Source organism: Phyllostomus discolor, chromosome 12, assembly GCF_004126475.2.
Source record: "Phyllostomus discolor isolate MPI-MPIP mPhyDis1 chromosome 12, mPhyDis1.pri.v3, whole genome shotgun sequence".
Lineage (NCBI taxonomy): Eukaryota > Metazoa > Chordata > Mammalia > Chiroptera > Phyllostomidae > Phyllostomus > Phyllostomus discolor.
This window is the reverse complement of record NC_040914.2, coordinates 21,292,976-21,313,107: the sequence shown is the minus strand read 5'-3', so window position 1 is coordinate 21,313,107 and position 20,132 is coordinate 21,292,976. Positions and strand designations below refer to the sequence as shown.

Here is a 20,132-nt window from a genome sequence, read left to right as displayed (position 1 = left end):
TTTGAGTTGCTCCCACCGCAGACCCTTCTGTCTGTCTTATACTTGACTCCATTCATTCATTCATCCGCCCGTCCATCCATCCATCCATCCATCCATCCATTCTACAAATGCTTATTGAGCACCATTGTATGCCAGATTAGACTGGAGGGGGTATGTCAGTGACCAGAATAGGCCATAAAGGGTCCAGCTCTCATGGAGCTTGCATGAAGGGAAGACAGGCGACATGTTATAAAGATTTAAAAAGAAAACAAGGAAGTATATAGGATGTTCAATGTGTGAAGTGCTATGGAAAAATAGAAAAAGTAAAGTAGGATAAGCGAGATCGCAAGTGCTGGAAGGGGCAGGTTTGGGCCAAAACTTGGGGATGGAGCAGGGAGCCATGGTGATCTCCAGAGGTAAGGCATTCCAGGCAGCAGAAGCAGCCAGTGCAAAGGCCCTGAGGTAGAGCTGAGCTGCCATTTGCTATAAGATAGGGGAGACCAGGGGTGGGATGAGATCAGGAGTGGGGTCCATGCGGGGTCTGCTGGGTCTGAGATGCCAGTGAGACATTAAGTGGAGGTGGCATTTAGCTATAGGAGCCTGGAGCTTGGGAGAGGATTCGGCTGGAGGCAGAGGTGGGAGTCTCCAGCAGAGAGGCAGTGAATGAAGCCGAGACTTCAGTCAAGCGAGAGAGTAGCCGGAGACTTGAGAAGGGGGTCAGAGACAGAGCCCTGACATTTGATAAGCAGGCAAAGGACTTCACTCCTCCAGTCTTAGACTATGAGTGGCGTTGCTAATTGGGTCCAGTTTTCCTCAGCTTCCAGTGTCTGCAGTCTACCAGCGTGTGTCTTGCATCTGTGAGGTCTACCTGTATCTCATCATTGACCTAATATCAGCCACTGATAAAATATACAGAACACCGCAAATCTACCAGTCGACCCCCTCTTTTAATCATGAGCCTCATCCTGAGCAGTTCTGTCTGTGAAATCACGGGTGTGATGTGCTAATTGCCTTTCATGTCTGTCCATACATAAAGAGAAATCCGTAACGATGCATGTAACCATGGCATCTCTTCCGGGCTTGAGCGGCTCTTGCTCACCCCGAGCCCCCACCACTAATGCCGTGCTTTCGTCTGAGTTGGAAAGGGCGCCCCCTCCTGGCCCTGGGTGGAAGTTCAGCTGAATTTCGCCCTGGCCCCGTTGCTTTCCCGGCTGTTGGGTGCTGTGTGGCGCCCACGCTGATTTGGATGCACCAGCGCTGAGAATTCGTGTGAAGGTGTTCCATATAGGGGTGCCACTATTGTTGTTGTTGTTGTTGTTATTTTAACCGATAATTGTAGTTCTACTGGATAGGGTACCAGGGAGACTCCCACCCCCACCCCCACCCCGCCCCACTCCTGGCTGCTCTGTGTCTCCCCAGGGGCTGCAGAAGACGACAGACCCTACCTAGCACCCCCAACCATGAAGTTCAGCCGCAGCCTGTCTGTGCCTGGTTCGGAGGACATCCCCCCGCCTCCCACCACGTCCCCTCCAGAGCCCCCGTACAGCACCCCTCCAGCCCCCTCCATCTCCGGCCGCCTCACGCCCTCCCCCCGCGGAGGGCACTTCAACCCGGGCTCAGGGGGCCCCCTCCCCGCCTCTTCCCCCGCCTCCTTTGATGGGCCCTCCCCTCCCGACACCCGCCTCGGGGGCCGGGAGAAGAGCCTGTACCACGGCGGACCCATGCCCCCCGCGCACCACCACCCGCCCCACCACCACCACCACCACGCCCCTCCCCCGCAGCCCCACCACCACCACGCCCACCCCCCTCACCCCCCGGAGATGGAGACCGGCGGCTCCCCCGACGACCCCCCACCCCGACTGGCTCTGGGGCCCCAGCCGAGCCTGCGCGGCTGGCGGGGCGGCGGGCCCAGCCCGACCCCGGGGGCCCCGTCCCCGTCGCACCACGCCAGCGCGGGCGGCGGCCCCTCCCAGGCGCCGGCCCTGCGCTACTTCCAGCTGCCCCCTCGGGCGGCCAGCGCGGCCATGTACGTGCCCGCCCGCTCCGGCCGCGGGCGCAAGGGCCCGCTGGTCAAGCAGACCAAAGTCGAGGGCGAGCCGCAGAAGGGCGGCGGCCTCCCGCCCGCGCCTTCCCCGGCGTCTCCCGCGTCCCCGCAGCCGCTGCCGGCCGCGGCCGCGCCGTCGGAGAAGAACTCCATCCCCATCCCCACCATCATCATCAAGGCTCCGTCCACCAGCAGCAGCGGCCGCAGCAGCCAGGGCAGCAGCACGGAGGCCGAGCCCCCGGCCCAGCCCGAGGCCGCCGGCGGCTCCTCGGCGCCCAGCCCCGCCCCGGCCATGTCGCCGGTGCCGCCGTCCCCGTCGCCCGTGCCCACGCCCGCCTCGCCCAGCGGCCCGGCCACCCTCGACTTCACCAGCCAGTTCGGGGCGGCCCTGGTGGGGGCGGCTCGCCGGGAAGGCGGCTGGCAGAACGAGGCCCGCCGGCGCTCCACGCTCTTCCTCTCCACCGACGCGGGCGACGAGGAGGGCGGCGACAGCGTGCTGGGCGCAAGCGCGCCCCCGGGCCCCCGGCTGCGCCACTCCAAGTCCATCGACGAAGGCATGTTCTCCGCCGAGCCCTACCTCCGGCTGGAGTCGGCGGGCGCCGCGGGCGGCGGCTACGGGGCCTACGCGGCCGCCAACCGCGCCTACGCGGGCAGCGGAGGCAGCAGCGCCTTCACCAGCTTCCTGCCGCCGCGGCCTCTGGTCCACCCGCTGACCGGCAAGGCCCTGGACCCAGCCTCCCCTCTCGGGCTGGCCCTGGCGGCCCGCGAGCGGGCGCTGAAGGAGTCCTCGGAGGGTGGGGGGACCCCCCAGCCACCTCCCAGGCCCCCATCGCCCCGCTACGAGGCCCCGCCGCCCACCCCGCACCACCACTCACCCCACGCCCACCACGAGCCCGTGCTGCGCCTCTGGGGAGCCTCCCCGCCAGACCCCGCCCGCCGGGAGCTGGGATACCGGGCGGGGCTGGGCGGCCAGGAGAAGTCCCTTCCGGCCAGCCCGCCAGCTGCGCGGCGCTCCCTGCTGCACCGCTTGCCCCCCACAGCCCCCGGGGTCGGGCCCCTCCTGCTGCAGCTGGGGCCCGAGCCGCCCGCCGCGCACCCCGGGGTGAGCAAGGCCTGGCGGTCGGGCGCCCCCGAGGACGCCGAGCGGCTGCCTTTACACGTGCGGTTCCTCGAGAACTGCCAGCCGCGCGCCAGCGGGGCTGGTGGCAGGACGCCCCCGTCGGAGGACGGCCCAGGGGTGCCGCCGCCCAGCCCGCGCCGGTCTCTGCCGCCCTCGCCCACCTCCCCGCGGGGCAGTGAGGAGAACGGGCTCCCCCTGCTGGTCCTGCCGCCGCCCGCTCCGTCGGTGGACGTGGAAGACGGCGAATTCCTCTTCGCGGAACCGCTGCCCCCGCCCCTGGAGTTCTCCAACAGCTTCGAGAAACCCGAGTCGCCCCTCACCCCAGGGCCTCCACACCCACTGCCGGACCCGCCCACCCCGACGACCCCGCTGCCCCCTGTGCCACCCCCTGCCGTCGCGGCTGCCCCTCCTACCCTGGACTCCACCACATCCAGCTTGACTTCGTATGACAGTGAGGTGGCCACGCTGACCCAGGGGGCGCCCGCGGCTCCTGGGGACGCCCCTCCTCCAGGCCCGCCAGCCCCAGCCGCGCCGGCCGCCCCCGCCCCGCAGCCCGGGCCAGACCCTCCCCCCGGCACGGATTCTGGAATTGAGGAGGTGGACAGTCGGAGCAGCAGTGACCACCCTCTGGAGACCATTAGCAGTGCGTCCACGCTGAGCAGTCTGTCTGCCGAAGGTGGTGGCAGCGCAGGGGGCGGTGGTGGCGGTGGTGGCGCCAGTGTGGCCAGTGGACCGGAGCTTCTGGACACGTATGTGGCCTACCTGGATGGCCAGGCCTTTGGGGGGAGCGGTACTCCTGGCCCACCATACCCCCCACAGCTCATGACTCCTTCAAAGCTCCGAGGCCGGGCCCTGGGGGCCGGTGGAGGCCTGAGGCCCGGCCCTGGTGGGGGACTCCGAGACCCCGTCACTCCCACAAGCCCCACCGTCTCCGTGACAGGGGCTGGAACGGATGGGCTGTTGGCCCTGAGCGGTTGTTCGGGACCCTCAGCGGCAGGTGTGGCTGGGGGTCCGGTAGCTGTAGAGCCAGAAGGCCCACCAGTGCCCTTGCCGTCTGCCTCATCCCTGCCTCGGAAGCTGCTGCCCTGGGAGGAGGGCCCCGGCCCGCCGCCGCCGCCCCTGCCCGGGCCCCTGGCCCAGCCTCAGGCCTCAGCCTTGGCCACAGTAAAAGCCAGCATCATCAGCGAACTCAGCTCCAAGCTTCAGCAGTTTGGGGGTTCCTCGGCAGCTGGTGGCGCTCTGCCCTGGGCCCGGGGAGGCAGCGGGGGCAGCGGGGACGGCCACCACGGGGGAGCCAGCTACATCCCGGAGAGGACCTCCTCCCTGCAGCGGCAGAGGTGAGCAGGGGCCGGTCGTTGGCAGTGAAGGCCATAAGGGCCGATGCTCTGGGTACCAGAGTCCACCCTCCCCGTAGCTGTGTCCCTTTGGGGTCCCCCTGTGGTAGAAGACAGAAACCAGGCCGGCTCGGCGAAGTTTGCCCTCAAAGAAACATGCTTTCAGGTGCTTTAAACTTCCTTTCATCTCAGTAGCTTCTGTGGTCTCCTCCCATCACCATAACAACCCACATGCCATGATGGACAGAAAGAGTTATTAACAAAGGAGGTTGGAGCCCAACTTGCCTATGTCTGTTTCCTTGGCGGGTTGTCAGTTCTGAACATCCCTGAAATCTACGCATCCCTTGAACCCACTGTGGCTCAAGAGGAGATGCTTTAGGGCACAGTGGTTACATGTGTGATTCTGGAGCCGGGCTTCTTGTGGTGCCGGTCCCGGCACTTTCTAACTGGGGGACCTGAGGCCAAGGAGTCCACCTCTCTAGAAGGAGGGCAGCATCGTACCCACCTAAAAGCATTTTTGAGACCATCGTTGTAACATGAGATGAGGAGGCGGGGCGCAACGAATACAGAAGGAGAAACGTAGGATGCTAGCGTTTTCCAAAGCAGCTAGCTAGCCGGGATTGCCACAGAGTTCAAGTTCATTCAAGACTTAGCTTTAAGGAAAGCAGAGTCACATGTCTGACTCTACTCCACAGACTCAGAGAGAGCAAAAAGAGGTTTTCTAATCCCCTTGTTCATCTGCAGAGCTCACTCTGATTCTGTCTGAAGGTCTGATGTCCTTATGGTTGGTATCTGAATGTGGTTTTATCAGGCCTTTGAGATCTTAGGGCAACCCACCGAGTATTCTTAAGTATTCTGGGAGAGGAAAAGATGCTGGATTTAGATGACAGCTGAACCATTGCTGGTTTTGCACCTACTGTGCGCTGAGAGCCGTTCTGGGTGAGAGGGCCCCACAGTGGACAAGACAGGCAGAGCATTGCCCTCACAGAGTTCGTAGTCCAATGAGACAGAGGTAGACGCCAGACAACAAAATTATTTCAGTCACCGGGGCAGCAGGGATACAAACATGGGATGGCTAGAGAAGGGTGCGATGGCAAGATGAGTAGACACTGGAAGAGGGGAGGAAGCAAATGGCATAACTACTTGGGGGGAGCAGTGAGCCAGGCAGAGGGAACAGCCAGTTCAAAGGCCCTGAGGCTGGACTGTTCTGGAGGGAGCTAAAGGGATGAGGGGAACCTTTTTCTCCCCTTGTTTCTTCTCTCTTTCATCTCCTTCTCCCCATCTCTCTCTCTCTCTGCTCCCTGTCCCCTTCCATCTCTCTCTCTCCCCCACCCCCCAATGCTCACCTTCTTTTTGTTCCTCTCCCACCGTCTCCCTGTCTTCCACTCCGCTGTGACTGGCCATAACCCAAAAGGCAGTATAGAATAGTGGTTAAGAGCTCAGACTTCGGTGCCATATAACGGGCTCTGCCACTTCCTGGCTGTGTGTCCTTAGGCAAGTTACTTAACCTCTCTGTGCTGATGATGATGATGATGATGATGATGATAATAGTAACCTGCACCAGGGCTGTCGTGGGGATTAAATTGAGATGCAATATGTAAAGCACTTAGCACAATGCCTGGCACACGTGAGCGTCAGTAAGTGGTGACGATTATTATTATTATCACTTAATGTCTCTTTTTCTTTCATTTCTCTTTACTGTCACCCTCTCCCTGTCCTCTCATTTTTCTCTCCCTTCATTTCTGTCCTGGCATCCATCTTACCCCCTCGCTCCTTCCATCTCTGCCCATCTCTCCTCTCCATCTTTCCACCCCCCACCCCTATGTCTTTCTTCCTCTCTCCCTGTATCTTGACCTCTTCCTGTTTCTCACCCTGCCCTGACCCCCCAACCCCCTCTCCTCCACCCTGCCCGCTTGTCACATTCCAGACTGTCGGAAGACTCCCAGTCCTCGCTCCTCTCCAAACCCGTCAGCAGCCTGTTTCAGAACTGGCCCAAACCACCTCTGCCGCCACTCCCCACAGGAACCGGGGTCCCCCATTCCGCTGCTGCGGCCCCCGGGGCCACCTCACCCTCAGCCTCCTCCTCCACGTCCACCCGCCACCTCCAGGGTGTGGAGTTCGAGATGCGGCCGCCTCTGCTCCGCCGGGCGCCCAGCCCCTCGCTGCTGCCCGCCTCGGAGCACAAGGTCAGCCCTGCGCCCCGGCCCTCGTCCCTGCCCATCCTGCCTTCCGGACCCCTCTATCCGGGCCTCTTTGACATCCGCAGCTCCCCCACCGGAGGGGCAGGAGGCTCGGCTGACCCCTTCGCCCCCGTCTTTGTGCCACCGCACCCGGGGATGTCCGGGGGGCTTGGTGGAGCCTTGTCGGGAGCCTCCCGCTCCCTCTCGCCGACCCGCCTGCTTTCGCTGCCCCCCGACAAGCCGTTTGGCGCGAAACCTCTGGGGTTCTGGACCAAGTTCGACGTGGCTGATTGGCTCGAGTGGCTGGGCTTGGCTGAGCACCGGGCCCGGTTCCTAGACCACGAGATCGATGGGTCCCACCTGCCCGCCCTGACCAAGGAGGACTACGTCGATCTGGGTGTGACCAGGGTGGGCCACCGCATGAACATCGACCGGGCTCTCAAATTTTTCCTGGAGAGGTGATGGCTGGCTCGGGCGGACCAGCCCGTCCACCGAACCCTTGAGCCCGCTGGCCTCTGGACCTTTGACCCCTGACCCTTATTCTCTCCCTGGGCCAGGGACTCTGCTAAAACTGTGCCCTGCCCTCATCTCCCAAGGCTGGAGGTCACCGGGTGGCCTGATTCTGGCCAGACATTTGCACCTCACAGGAGGGGGCAGCTGATACTAGACTGTGTGTGTGTGGAGCTGGGAGCGGAGGGAGTGGGAATGGGAGAAATCTCAGAGGGGATGGAGAAGGAGGGAAGGGTCGATTCTGGGAGGGGGGGGACAGACAGAGCCATAGAGGGCCAGCCCTGAGCCTGACTGGATGGGGGGTCATCCCCCAGGCCGCAGGGGAAGGGGGTGCCCTCAGATTCCACCACCTGCCGCCCCTCTAACAACCCTTCCCCCTTCTCCAGGCCCCTCTGTTCCCTCGCCTTCCCCTGCCCCTGGCACACACAGCAGCCCCCCCAGCCTCTTGCACGCTCCTTTGCACGCCTGCTTGCCTCTCTCCCCTCCCTGGGCTACAATTTTGCACAAATTTGCCCTCTCGCTGTCTTGCACATTCTGTCTTCGCTTCCGTCCCGTGAGGCCCTCTCAGCTCTGTTTCCCTCGCACACTTGGTATTGCTTTTCCCACGCTCCATGCCCCCTGCTCTCTCCAACTCTCGCTTACACGCTCTTCCCTCGGCGTCTACCCTGTCACACCTCACTTCCGAAAATCTCTGGGCCCTTGCTGCAGACACACTTGGGACACCCTTTCCCTGACCCACTCACAGGCTCTGTGCACACATTCGTTCTGTGGAATACCCTTCTCTTCGTTCAACCCTTGCACACTCGCTATCCATGCACTTCTCCGAACACGCTTGACTGCATTTTCTTTAAGCACTTTCCTTTCTTATTCTTGAACCCGAACATCCTTACTCTCCCCCACCCTTTGCCTGTCATGGCAACACTCCGATGCCCCTCCTTACCCTGAACCCTCTCAGTCACTTCTCACCACATGGCTTGCACACTTGCTCCCCAGGAACTGTTTCTCTCTCAAATGCTCCTTCCTCTCCTCTTTGCCAGGCTCCCACTCCCCCGCACCCTCTTTTTCCAAGTCTTTGTCCATCTCCATCAACTTCTTTGTGGACCTTTTTGCACACTCTCACACGTGCATCCTCCCCAGCACCTCCGCTGCTCTTTCGAAGCCTTTTTCTTTCCTTTAGCAATGTTCTTGCTCCCCGTGGCTTAGCTGCAACACTTGAATTTCTACTTATTCTTGTCAGCTCCTGGGCAACTTTCTCCATCTCCCCGGGGAACTCTGCCACCTCTTGCCTTTTGCACACTTGGCTCCCTCCACACTTCTGACCTGTACTTTGATTTCTTTTCCTGGCAGGTTTGCTTTCTGTCCCCGTGAAGGAACAGCTGCTGCGGCCATCCGCAGTCTGCCTGTTCTCTCCTGCCTTTGCGCTCTTTTCTCTTTCTGGCAAAAGAGGACCCTACACACGCTCCCTTCTTGCTCACTGTGCTTCCTCCCATCCCTGCTCCGGCCTTTGCTCTCCTGCACATCCTCCCTCCTCCCATCCTTCCTGGGCCATCTGTCTTTCCATTTTGCATGAAGACCCCCACCCCTCAACACTTCCATTTCTTCAAAAACTCCGTCTCCCTCCAGCATGGCTCTTCTTCCCGCACGCTTCCCCCCTCCCTTTATCCCTGGGGCTTGGAAATTTTAAACCACCCCTTCCCCTGGGTAGCCCCCTCCCCTATTGTGGGTAAAGGGGGGAGGGCATCGCCCTCAGGTCCCCCCCATGTTCAGCTGCCAAAGAAGGGAGCTCCCCCTCCTTCCCCCAAGCCCATTCCCCCTCTGTTGCCCCCCACCCCCGAGGGGGGGGGCTCCGTCCATGTGGGGGAGGGTGCTTGCAGCCCTCTCCCCTCACCACGTCAGGGATCTGCGGGGAACCTTGTGGGAGGGTCGTGGGAGGGGGGAGGGGTGGCAATGAGGGGGCGGAGGTCGCGCTGGGCCCCTACCCGCCCCCTCCCCCTCGTCGGATGCCCCCGTCCGCAGGGGGCCTGCGCGGCGCCTGTCTATCAAGGGCTTGATCATTCTGGATGGGTGCCGCGGGGTTGGGGAGGGTGTAGGGGGTGGGGAGGGGGGAGGAGAAGTCGGGGTGGGGAGGGGAAAGGGACTGGATGGGGGTGCAGCGCGGGGCGGAGAGGAGAGACAAAGCAAAAAGAGTTACAAAAACAAAAGAAAATGCAAAAAAGAAAAAAGTACCCTAGAACTCACAAAAAAATCCAGAAAAAAGCAACCTGAAATAAAAGCCCGGAGAATTGTCTTCCAAGGGGGCGGGGGTGGGAGGAGGAACAGGAAGGGGGATGAGGACCTCTGGTTCTCTCTGAGACAGGAATCGGGACGCGTTGAAAGCCCCGGCGCCCAGGTCCTCCCTCTCGCGGGCCTCAGTTCATCCCTCAGGGGATTGGGACCTAGGCGTCCATTTGCAGGGACTGAGGGAAGATTAGTAAAGCGGGATTATATTATGGGGTTTCGTCCTTACCCCCCATCATCTCCCCTGACTCCCCACCAAGATTTTGCAGAGAGAAATGGCTTTTGTACCAGGTCATTCTTTATAATTAAACTCACAGTATCCACCCCCTCGAGCTGGCCCCGCCTCCTTCCTGGGGAGGCAACGCCCCCTTTCCTCCCGCGTTCCGCGTGAATCGCCCGAACCAGCTGGGCGTTGAGCAAGCGCAGCCGGAGCCCGTCCCCACTCGTCAGTCTTCCACGGTCGGCTCCGCCCCCAGAGCCTCGAGCATGCGCCGTCGGACCAGGGAGCGGCGCAGGTGCAGGCGGTAATCGCTCAGCAACAGTTCGTCGTGGCGAGCTAGCGGGTGCGCTAACCCGCGGAGGTGGAGCCCGGAGCGCAGCAGGCGGGAGCGGGTCTGAAAGTCCGTAACCGTGATGAGCCACCTGCAAGGGGGCGAGCCAAGAGAAGAGGGGCGGGTGGAGACGGAAGAGTAATCGCTGCTGGTCCCAGCTCCGCCTTTCATTGTCGAAATGTCCCTGCCTGGACCCTGTGCGTTTACCTACTCAGGTCCCTCAACCCATCACCCCATCCCTAAGCCTCTCTCTAGCCCTGACCTCTCGCCGAGATCAACCTAGATACTTCGACCCTCACCTGGGTCATTCTAGAACCCGTCTTCTCTCTCGGTCTGGTTTTGTCCTCTAATCGCGGTCAAACCTCCCTTTCAAGCTGCTGCTCAAGGTCAGACCTTCACCCAGCATTTCCAGGCCCCTGTGCGTCTTCATTTAACCCCACCGTTTTAGTGTGGCTCTCAGGCCCATGCCTGGAATACCCATCCCTCCTGCTGGACGTGGTCCCAACTACACACCAATCGCTTGGCCCCGCCCCTAAAGTGACCTCAGTCCAGACTCCGCCCCCACAACCCCTCGCCCCGCCCCCCGTTTGGCTCGTTTCTATCTATACCTGAATCAGTATCAGTCCAAGTCCCATCACCTCCAGGTCCCGCCTTCTCTCTGATCTCACCCGGCCCTAGACCCTCACCACGCTCACTCTCGGCTCCGCCCCTCCCCTGTGCCCATCAACAGCCGCGTCAATCCGTTCCCACATAAACTGCTCTTCTGGAGTCACTCAAGGCTCTGCCCACCCCCACTAACTGAACTTCCCGGACCCGCCCACTCGGTCCCTTAGCCCGGACTCCGCCCCCTCCCCGCGTTCTCACTGGACACCACCCTCAACGGCCCCACCCCCTCTCCGCCCCACCCCTAAGCCCCGCCCTTCATGGGCCCTCTAGGTCCCACCCGGGCTCTCCGTCGCCCCACTCCCGGTCGCTCCAGGTCCCAAGTAGCCGCGGGCTCACCGGTCCCTGCGCCCCGCAGTCCCACAGATGACGTTCATGTTCTCAAAGCGGATGCTGCTCACGCGGCCGTTCTCCAAGGCCCCGGGTAATTCGGCCTCCAGCGCCTCCAGCACCTCCAGGTGGGTCAAGTCCTCCTCAGGCTGGGAAGTCAGAGAGAGAACCTCAGCCCGTGACAGCGGGTTCACCCCGGGTTGGAAGTCCCCACCCGAAACCCTACCTGCAGAACTTGCCAGAATCCCAGGTGGCCTTTGAGGGGCAAGTATCACACCTGGTCAAAGGGTCCTGTCCCTCTTGGCAGAGCAGGGAGGGCAAGCACCTCTTGGGTAGAAAGGCATCTACTGTCATTCAGGGTCATTCTCCAAAAAAAGAAATCAATTCTTGCCAAGCTGATTTGTCAAAAGTCAATGAACAGTTGGCCAAATGATTCACCAATTTGGCCAGCTTTGCCAGTCTACTGAAAACCCCAGCAACCTGCATTAGATGGCAAGCTTTTAGCAGCTCTTGGAGATTTTTGAAAGGATTTATTTAAGTTGCACACTTTTCCTTTTATATTCATATTAGCATTTTAAGGAATGTTCAGTTGTCAAAAACTAAAGATCCTAGGGGGTTTTGACTTCTGGTGAATCTAACATTCAGATATATATATATATTAATCACCATCACATTTTCAGCGTGTCAAAGGTAATGCCATGGTCATAGTGTATAAAAATGCTGAGGAATTAAACTGAAGTTGTGAAACTGGTCTCCTCCAGGAAGGGAAGTCTTGGGTGAGTGTATGGGAAGAGAGAGGGGTTCATGTTCAAAGCCATAAAGAAGAGGAGCAATGGGGTGGGGATTTGTCCCTAAGACAACAGCAGCAATCTCTGTGTTGGGGTAAAGCCACCGGAACCAGCTGAGGGGCACACAGTAAATGTCCCATTCATCTCCACTCTGCTCACTTAACTTTTGCACGAGTGAGACCCTAATTGAGATACCTCCTCTGACTGAGGTCAGGGATTGCCAGAGGATTTGTACACTGAAGGACCAGTACACTTGACCCTACACAAAACATGGGACATTGTTATCTTTTTGCTGTATTTGTAAAGTTTACGGAATTTCATCGTAGATGAATTAGCAGGACTCCCTTTGTCTTCAGTCTCCCTTCTCTTTGCCTTTTTAAAAAAATATTTTATTTATTTATTTTTAGAAAGAGGGGAAGGACAAGAGAAACATCAATTATAGTGTATAAAATTGCTGGGGAAAGAGGAGAGAGGGAAACATCAATGTGTGGTTGCCTCTCAAACGCCCCCTACTGGCCTGCAAGGCAGTCATGTGCCCTGACTGGGAATGGAACCAGTGACCCATTGGTTCACAGGCCAGCACTTAATCCATGGAGCCACACCAGCCAGGGCTCTTTGTGTTTCAATCTCTCCTCTTCTGTATCCCTTGTTCTCTCCATCTCTCTGCCCCTCTGGGATCAGCAGTGATACATTTGATGATTGAGTCTGACAAATTCAGTCAGCTTTCAGCAACCTGTCAAGGTGCCAAGCCCATAGCTGGTAAACCTCAGAGCCTAGATTCAGATTCTGTTCACCTGGCTCCATAACTGTGCACTTTCCACCACCCCACCTAATGCCACAAGGGCTGAAGGCCACTCACCAAGGTCTCCATGCACAGGCAGAGGGGCTGGGCTGTGGGTGGCACGGGGAACTTCCGGATGCACGGGAGCTCTCGATCTAGAGCCTCATATTCTGCAAGGACCCGGCGCAGGTACTGCTTCCTGGGGAAAGAGTGGGCGGGCAAGGGCCTCCGAGGCCAGGGGTCGCTGTCATCGCACTCCAGGGAGCTGAAGTCAGAAATCATGGTGCAGGGGATCACTCACGAGGTCTTGGTGGGCCTGCCCAGGCTCCAAGCCTGTGTCTCTTCTGAGGTCTCGAGGTCCACAAGGAGGGCTCCTGGGGATGGAGAACCCAGCGTCAGCTGCCCTGAGTATTCCTCACACATTATTCCGCTTAAATGGGCATCACCAAGTGCTGTCCATGCCACCCAAAGAATAGCGCTTGTTACTAAGCTACTGTCTCTCACACCCTACCACACCAGGCTCTACCAACCCTGTTTCGTCTCTGACAACTGGGTTCTTATTAGATCCCTATTAGGCTCTACATCAAGGTGGTGCTGGAGGGAGACTGAAAGGCAGGAGGAAGAAGAGGAAGGGACTTGACCTTTCTTTGCTTCCCATTGCAGTCACACCAGCCTCACTTCTTGACAGTGTCAGTTAGCTCCAGCAACATCATCTGAATCCAGCTTGTGGTTTTTCCAACACTCTCAGAAACAGCCTTCTGATTGGAACTTGACTGATAGCAACTCTCAAATCTGGGCCGCTCTAGACAACCCCACAGTCAGCTAACTGGTTCTTTATGGCTAGTTGCTAGTTGTCCCACATAAGCCATTTTCCCTTCTTCTACAATCCTAGAGTTTTACCTGCACATGGCCACCTAGCTAGAGACAACAGTTACCAGGCTCCCTTGCAGCTAGTGTGGCCATGGGACCAAGTTCTCACCCACGATGGCAGAGGGAATGAGGATGTATCTTTGGAGTCATTTGCTTAAAAGAAGATTGTTCATCTACTCTAGTTGCCCCTTCCCTTAAACCAGAATGTGGATGTGGACATAAGCCAGCTTCAACCATGCTAAAGATGATGGAGCCACAATACAGAGGGAACCTGGGTCCCTGAGTCATCTGATGGGATGACATGTCTCATCCAATCTGGAACACCTGCTTCCCATTACACAGGAGAGAAATAAACTGTCTCCTTAATGCCATTGTGTTTGGGGGTCTTTTTGTTACAGCAGCTGAACCAAATGGAGTGCAGCCCCTGACAGCCAGGAGCTGGCCCGGCATCCCAGTCTGGCTCTGGTAGCCTCCTGTTGACATAAACAGTTTCACAACACTGACATCCACCAAGGCTGCTCTGTGACCATGATGGACCAAGACAAAAATCAGATCACTCCAGAATCATGTCTCTACACAACAAAATGTGAACATTGCCCAAACCACAAAAATGACCAAATATCCCCCTCCTGGCTCAGAGGTGATGCTGCTTCTTTTCCAATCAGGGTGTTAGCTCCATTCACTGCTCATGCCTCCCTTTTCTGCCAGCATCTGGTCCAGAGCACAGCCCTGCTTCCCAAACCCTCCCAAGGTCACCCAAGTCAGCCCAGCTCCTACACAATTTTTCTCTGACACCCCCTTACTCAGATGTTGCATGTATTAGGGTCTCCTTCATCACAAGTCAATAAATTCAGTGGTATGCTCCTCCCCTGACACACACAGTCAGACTGCAGCACTTGTCAGTTTGCATTATGTCAATACTCCCACCACGACCAATCTCCTGCTGCCCACAGTTTTAACAGCCAGTTTGCAAAACTCAACAATGGGCTCCTGTGAGCTGGGACGGGCTGCCTCCAGCACTCAGCTATGTCACAACCATGCTCCTGGGGGGCTTTGATTCAGGGCATCAACAAAGCTTAGCTTGTCACCCTATTTAAGTCCCCTTTTCTGACCCCCCCCCCATCTTTCTATCTCCCACGTGATCTCGCAGGGCAGCTGGTGTGATTTTCACATCTCTGCATCACATGCTGCCAACCCTCAGAGGCTTCCTTCTGCCTTCAGGGTCAAGTCTCATAGTTGGGGACATAGCATTTCAGGGGCCACCCCAGACTTACTGGACCAGAATCTGCATTTTCACAAGATCCCCTTTGAGAAGCACCTGCCCTGTGTGTGGTTACTCCTGTTGACCTCTCCAATCATTCTCCGCCAGCCATACTGCCTGCCCTCCATGTCTCCCACACCGTCGTCTCCTTCTAGAATCTGTTCACCTGACAATCAAAAGAACTATGGGTCTACAGCCCCTCTTAAAAAGCCAAGCACTTTCAAAAGTTGTCTCATAGGCAACTTTCTGAGATAGAGTAGTTTAACAAATGATGAAACGAAGCACAGGGAGGCTAAGTGGCTTGGCCAAGGACACAAAGCCCAAAGTTACAGAATCAGGATACAAATCGAAGTGTCTGGATCCAGAGTCTGTGTTCCCAGCCCCTCAGTCTCCTGCCTCTCACCCCACTCTTCCCTAAACAACAGGCCACTAATTCCTCTCTCTCTCTAGCCACCTCATCAGAATAGCATTTTGAAATATAGATCTGATCATACCACCTACTCCCTCCTGAGACTTCTCAGTTGGAGTATCCCAATTATCCTGGAGGCGAATTAAATTCGAAGTTCTCCCTGTGGCTCATGAGACCACACGTGATCTGACCCTGCTGTTGTCGTAAGCCTGGTCAGGCACGGTCAGCCCCATCCACAGCATTCCAGAAGCACTGCCCTTCTGTGCCGGAACTCCCCACATCCTCCCCTGCCTCAGGACGCTGTCCTTTTTTTTTTTTTTTTTAAGATTTTTAAATTTATGTTTTAGAGAGGGGGTGAGAGAGAAAGAAAAAAGAAAGAAAGAAACATCGATATGCAAGAGAAATATCTATCATTTGCCTCTCGCACGCCGCCTACTGGGGACCTGCCCCACAAGCCAGGCGCGTCCTCTGACTGGGAATTGGACCGGAGACCTTCTGTTTCTCAGGCCAACATTCAATCCACTGAGCCCCACCAGCCAGGGCAGGATGTTCGTCTTTAAGCAAAAGAGAATACGGTCATCTGCAGAAACGTCCCAGAATTCTGTTCAGCCCCAAGACTCGGGAGCACTTATGGCCATCTTAGGTTATTAATTATTCATGAGATGATGTGTTTCCTGTCTGCCCACTCTGCAAACGAATAGGCTGGGTCATTTCATTCATTTGGCTTTACAGGCAAGACACTTGGGACCCACAAGCTTTCTAATGGCCTAAGCCAAAGTTTGCAACCTGATAAACTAAAAATGTTATTGGTTCCAAAATGCCACAAAGAAAATAGCAAAGCTAAAAATGAACAAATGTTGATGCTTAAAACTAGCCAACTGGTTGACTCAATTCTACTCAGCTTTCCTGGAACTATACACTAAATATATATAAATATTTATAGTATATGTATAATATATGTATGTTTTCAATCCCCGCCCAAGGATATGTTTATTGATTTTAGAAAGAGAGAGAGAGAAACATCGATGTAAGAGAGAAACATCGATTGGTTGCCTCCTATATGCGCCTGACCAGGGATCGAACTCTCAACCTTTTGGTACGTGGAACGACACTCCAACCAACTGAGCCACTTGACTCGGGCTACACTAATTATATTGATTAGGTGTAGGTTAGAAATGGTGTAAGGTGGGGTCTCCAAAAGAAAGGGTCCTTCAAAGACACTAAAAGAGAACTGAGGATAGAAAAGTGGTGTGTTTTGCCACCAGGGCATTTGTTACACCTAGTATGGCACCTGGCACAGAGTAGGTGCTTAGAGAAGACACCCAGAAAGGAGACCCCTTCAGCTATTTCTATCCTTCTTCCCTCATTTGAAGGTGGGGAGTCCATTCTTCACCCATGTGATTCAAGGGAGGCTCACTGATCTGGAGTTCCCTCAGGGATATCCCATCTGGTTTAAATCAATGTCTTCCAACCCCAGCGTTTTTCGTAATTACCTAGTAAACATTCAAAATATATGGATGCTAAGACTCCAGTCCTATAGATTTAGGTTAAATTGGCTCTGAAGGGGGATTAGGTATAGGGGTTTTTTTTTAGTCCTCTCACCTGATGTGTAGCTAAAGTTGAGGACCACTGACTAAAAGAACCATAATAATGTCATTCCTTTTGTCACCAATTGAGATAAGAGCAAGCAGGTGACTGAGTGCTCCTCAATGAAATGTGAGACGTAATCATTTGGGAGTTCTTAAGATGAAGACCTCAGGGAGTGATGCCTGGAACCCTGGCAGCCATCTTGCGATCATAAGGTTAGCTGGTGTGCAAAAGGAATATCTCCCTCTGGCCACAAAAGCATGGAAATAGAAACAAGGTTCTCAATGACATCATTGAGCTACTCACTCAACCAAACCAAGCCCCACCTGTGGGCTCCTTTTTGGGTGAGATAATGACTTTCCTCTTCTTTTTTTAAGATTTTATTTATTTATTTATTTTTAGACTGAGGGGAAGGAAGGGAGAGAGGGAGAGAAACATCAATGTGTGGTTGCCTCTCGTGCGCCCTCTACTGGGGACCTTGCCTGCAACCCAGGCATGTGCCCAAACTGGGAATCGAACCTGCGACCCTTGGGTTCGCAGGCCGGCGCTCAACCCATTGAGCCACATCAGCCAGGGTCTCTTCTTTATACTACACTAAGTGTAGTTTTCTATTACCTGATAGCCAAATGCATTCTTACAGAGATCTTACTGAACAAACGTTGGATGAGTGAGTGATTGAATGCACTGTGCTAAAGGAGAATACAAGTAGGGAGCCGTGGAACATGAGCCTGAAGTTGTCCACGGGTGTTGGGCCACACAGGGCCTCGATCACCAGGCAGAGGACCTGAGACTCTGTCCTTGGAGTGATGAGGAACAACGGAAAGCTGTGAGCAGGGGAGAGACGGAATGAGCGCTGGGTCAGAAAGAACCCTCTGGAGGCCTCTGGTGGTGGTTGGAGGGGAGAAACGGGAGACCAGGGAGTTAGATGAAGAAAGGGTCCACATGGAAGAACACCAGACGTGAGCTGGGTGTGTGGGGATGGAGAGGCAGGGGTAGGGCAGGGAGGTGGGACTGGGGGCTGATGGCTGTGGGAGGGCATGGGGGGTGTGGCTCCTGGGATCTGGCCCAGTGATCCAGTCAGCGATGGGGCCAGTAGAAGGTGATAAATAGGGATGAGAGGCTCTTGGATAAGATGCTGAGCTCAGTGTGGGTGACAAGGAGAATATGAGGGACCAGGGCAGGGGTCTAGAGGAGATAATGGCCTCAGAATAGTAGTGAAGGCCCCCCAGAGGTTCGTGGGAAATGTAGTTCTGGGTCCCCAGGGAACTTCAGAGGCTCATGGGAAATGTAGTGTGAGGCCCAAAGGGTACTACTGTTCAGGAATCTGGTTGACCTAAGAGTCTGGATGGCTCTCTCTTCAGAATGCCAGTGCCTCACTGGAGGCCACACTGCAGGCCAGGGCTACGACACAGTGCATGAAGAAAATCCCTACCCCAGCCCACACGCATAGACACATGCACAGACAGACAGGCAGACAGCCACCGCTCTGTACCTGCTTCCCTGTGCATGCCGGGGGTGCTCGTGGTGGAGCCACACGGGGCCTCCACATCTTGCTGCATCCTGGGAAGGCGGGTGGGGGTTGTCTCAGGAGGGTGGAGAGGACATCTCTGACTGGACCACCCACACCCGATCCTTCTGCCCCCTGCTGCCTCCTCTTCCTTTTTGAAGCCCGAGGGAACCCACAGGGAAGAGGAGGGCTGAGACCACATTGAGAACCTGGCTCCCTTAACCTTGGGGAGCTCCCCTGTGTCCCAGTTCCTTCTTTCTGGCTTTCCTGTTTCTTCCTCGATCTCTCCCTGACTCCTAGAGTCTCTCCTTTTACCTCTCTCTCCCCCTCTCTCTTCTTCATTCTCTCCCGGTCTCACTGCCCTGCTCCCTCTCTCCCTCTGTCCAAATCTTGTTCTCCTGATTGCTGGTCGCTCACCCCATCTCTTCTCCACTCTTTCCCTTGAGTTCTCCGCTCCTTTCCTCCCCACTTCTCTCCCCTTCCCTGGTTCCATCTCCCCAGGCTCCTCCTCTATCAGTTTCCCCCAAATCTCACCTGCCCGCCGTCCCTCCCCCTACTCATACTTGTCTGCCTCTCTCTGACCGCATCACCCTCTCTCTGCCTCCCTTCCTCTCTCCCCATCTCTCCCCAGTTTCCTTTTCCCATCTCTCCTCATTTCTCCTCTCTCTTGGCGGCCTCTGCCTTGCCTCTTGTCTGCCCTCCCCTCTGTCATCCCCTTTCTGTCCCCACTTGCCCTCCGCTCATCCCTGTCTCACGCAGGAACTGGTTAAACTCAGTTAAGATTCAAACAGAAACTGGATTCTATATGGGGGAGGGAAAGGTGAGGGGGCGGGGCTTGGTTGCCATGGTACCTACAGGGGGAGGGGCTGGGGACTGTGACTTGTGAGTCTGAGGGAGGAGGGGGTTGGGAGGTTGGATTTCTGGGTCTGGGGGCTCCTTGGCCCCAAGCGAAGGCGTGAAGGGGTCTAAGCACACAGGTGCCCACTGCACATCCCTTTCCCTGCTCTGCAGAGCTTTGAGCAGGCACTGTGCCAGAGGAGGATGGACTGTCTTAGTTCTGCCATCCGTCCTCCCAGTCTGTCTCTGTACCTGTGTCTCTCGTTCTCTTCTCTCCACTTCCAGATGGTCTCCGTCTGGGCTGTCCACTGTTCCTGCTTGATAAGCATCAGTGCCCTGCTTTCTAGGTAGTAGCACCTCAATTTTCTGCGCCAGCTGTTCAGGGGTGAGCTTAAAATCAGTCAAGAAAACAATGCTAGGCCTTTTGCTGAACTTGTTATTAATGAGGATCTTTGTGTGTTTCCACTGAGGTTGCCAGGCTGGTTGGAGTCTAGATTGGAGCTGCGGGGGGCCATCACATTGCCATATGGTGAGGAGACAACCTGCCTGAAAGCAAAGGCCAGAGGAAAGCAGAGACCAATGATACAAACAGTCAGATTCCTGATGATGATTGGGGTACCTGGATCCAGCTGTGCCTGAAACCCTCATCCATATAATTCCCCCTTAATGTTTACATTATTTATGTTTCTGTCATTGGCAATGAGAACAGTCTAGATTGAAATAAACTCATTTCTGGACTCAGTTCCTCTGCTTCTTCATATTTTTGTCTCCCATCAGGCTGTCTTCCACTTTTAGTTGCCACACCCATCCCTATAGGACAGAGAACACCCTTCATTCCCATGACTGCAGGTACACCTAGCCCCCAGAGCCCACCACTCCCCAGGCTCTATCCCTTCTGCCTCCTGACTATGCTTCCTCTTCTCTTCATTCCTGTGGCCAACGCCCACTCAGGTTTTACCCTCTCCTGCCTGGGCCCTCTTCCTCAGCCTCCTTCTTGCCTTCCTACGCTCGTTCCCTCCCCCACAGGCTTCCAGAGGGCTCTCTGCACCCAGAGCTGACCCTGCCCCTCCCCTGCTCACAGCTCCCCAGACATGTCAGCACCTC

At 56.4% G+C, this 20,132-nt stretch overlaps 2 protein-coding genes and 1 long non-coding RNA gene across 5 annotated transcripts in view; 2 read left to right on the top strand and 1 right to left on the bottom strand.

Annotated features, from left to right (window-relative positions):
* SHANK1 (SH3 and multiple ankyrin repeat domains 1) overlaps nucleotides 1–9,611 on the top strand; it is a 46,493-nt gene extending 36,882 nt beyond the window's left edge. For 2 of the 3 annotated variants that reach the window (XM_036012617.1, XM_036012616.1), the window contains 2 exons: nucleotides 1,399–4,480; nucleotides 6,405–9,611. In XM_036012617.1, the coding sequence (XP_035868510.1) occupies nucleotides 1,399–4,480; nucleotides 6,405–7,119 (3,797 nt within the window). In that variant the 3' untranslated portion in view covers nucleotides 7,120–9,611. The remainder of the gene's footprint in view (nucleotides 1–1,398; nucleotides 4,481–6,404) is intronic. The other variant, XM_028530223.2, reaches the window with a different exon arrangement.
* Nucleotides 9,612–9,720: 109 nt separating this feature from the next.
* On the bottom strand, nucleotides 9,721–18,502 carry C12H19orf81 (chromosome 12 C19orf81 homolog). The gene is made up of 5 exons (XM_028530224.2): nucleotides 18,177–18,502; nucleotides 12,859–12,931; nucleotides 12,636–12,756; nucleotides 10,998–11,137; nucleotides 9,721–10,086 (listed from the first exon to the last, which is right to left on the bottom strand). Exons 1-5 carry the CDS (start codon nucleotides 18,391–18,393, stop codon nucleotides 9,891–9,893), a joined length of 747 nt encoding a protein of 248 aa, XP_028386025.2. The 5' UTR covers nucleotides 18,394–18,502; the 3' UTR covers nucleotides 9,721–9,890.
* On the top strand, nucleotides 11,042–13,798 carry LOC118497606. Its single transcript, XR_004900143.1, has 2 exons — nucleotides 11,042–11,116; nucleotides 13,631–13,798. It is a non-coding gene; the product is annotated as an uncharacterized LOC118497606 (long non-coding RNA).
* Nucleotides 18,503–20,132: the final 1,630 nt, after the last annotated feature.

Coding starts and splice junctions, on each gene's coding strand:
- C12H19orf81 (XM_028530224.2), bottom strand. CDS start 18,393: ATGTGGTCTCAGCCCTCCTCTTCCCTGTGGGTTCCCTCGGGCTTCAAA. Junction 12,932..18,176: donor CGGCATGCACAGGGAAGCAG/GTACAGAGCGGT, acceptor CTCCATCCCCAG/GAGCCCTCCTTGTGGACCTC. Junction 12,757..12,858: donor GGCAGGCCCACCAAGACCTC/GTGAGTGATCCC, acceptor CTCTTTCCCCAG/GAAGCAGTACCTGCGCCGGG.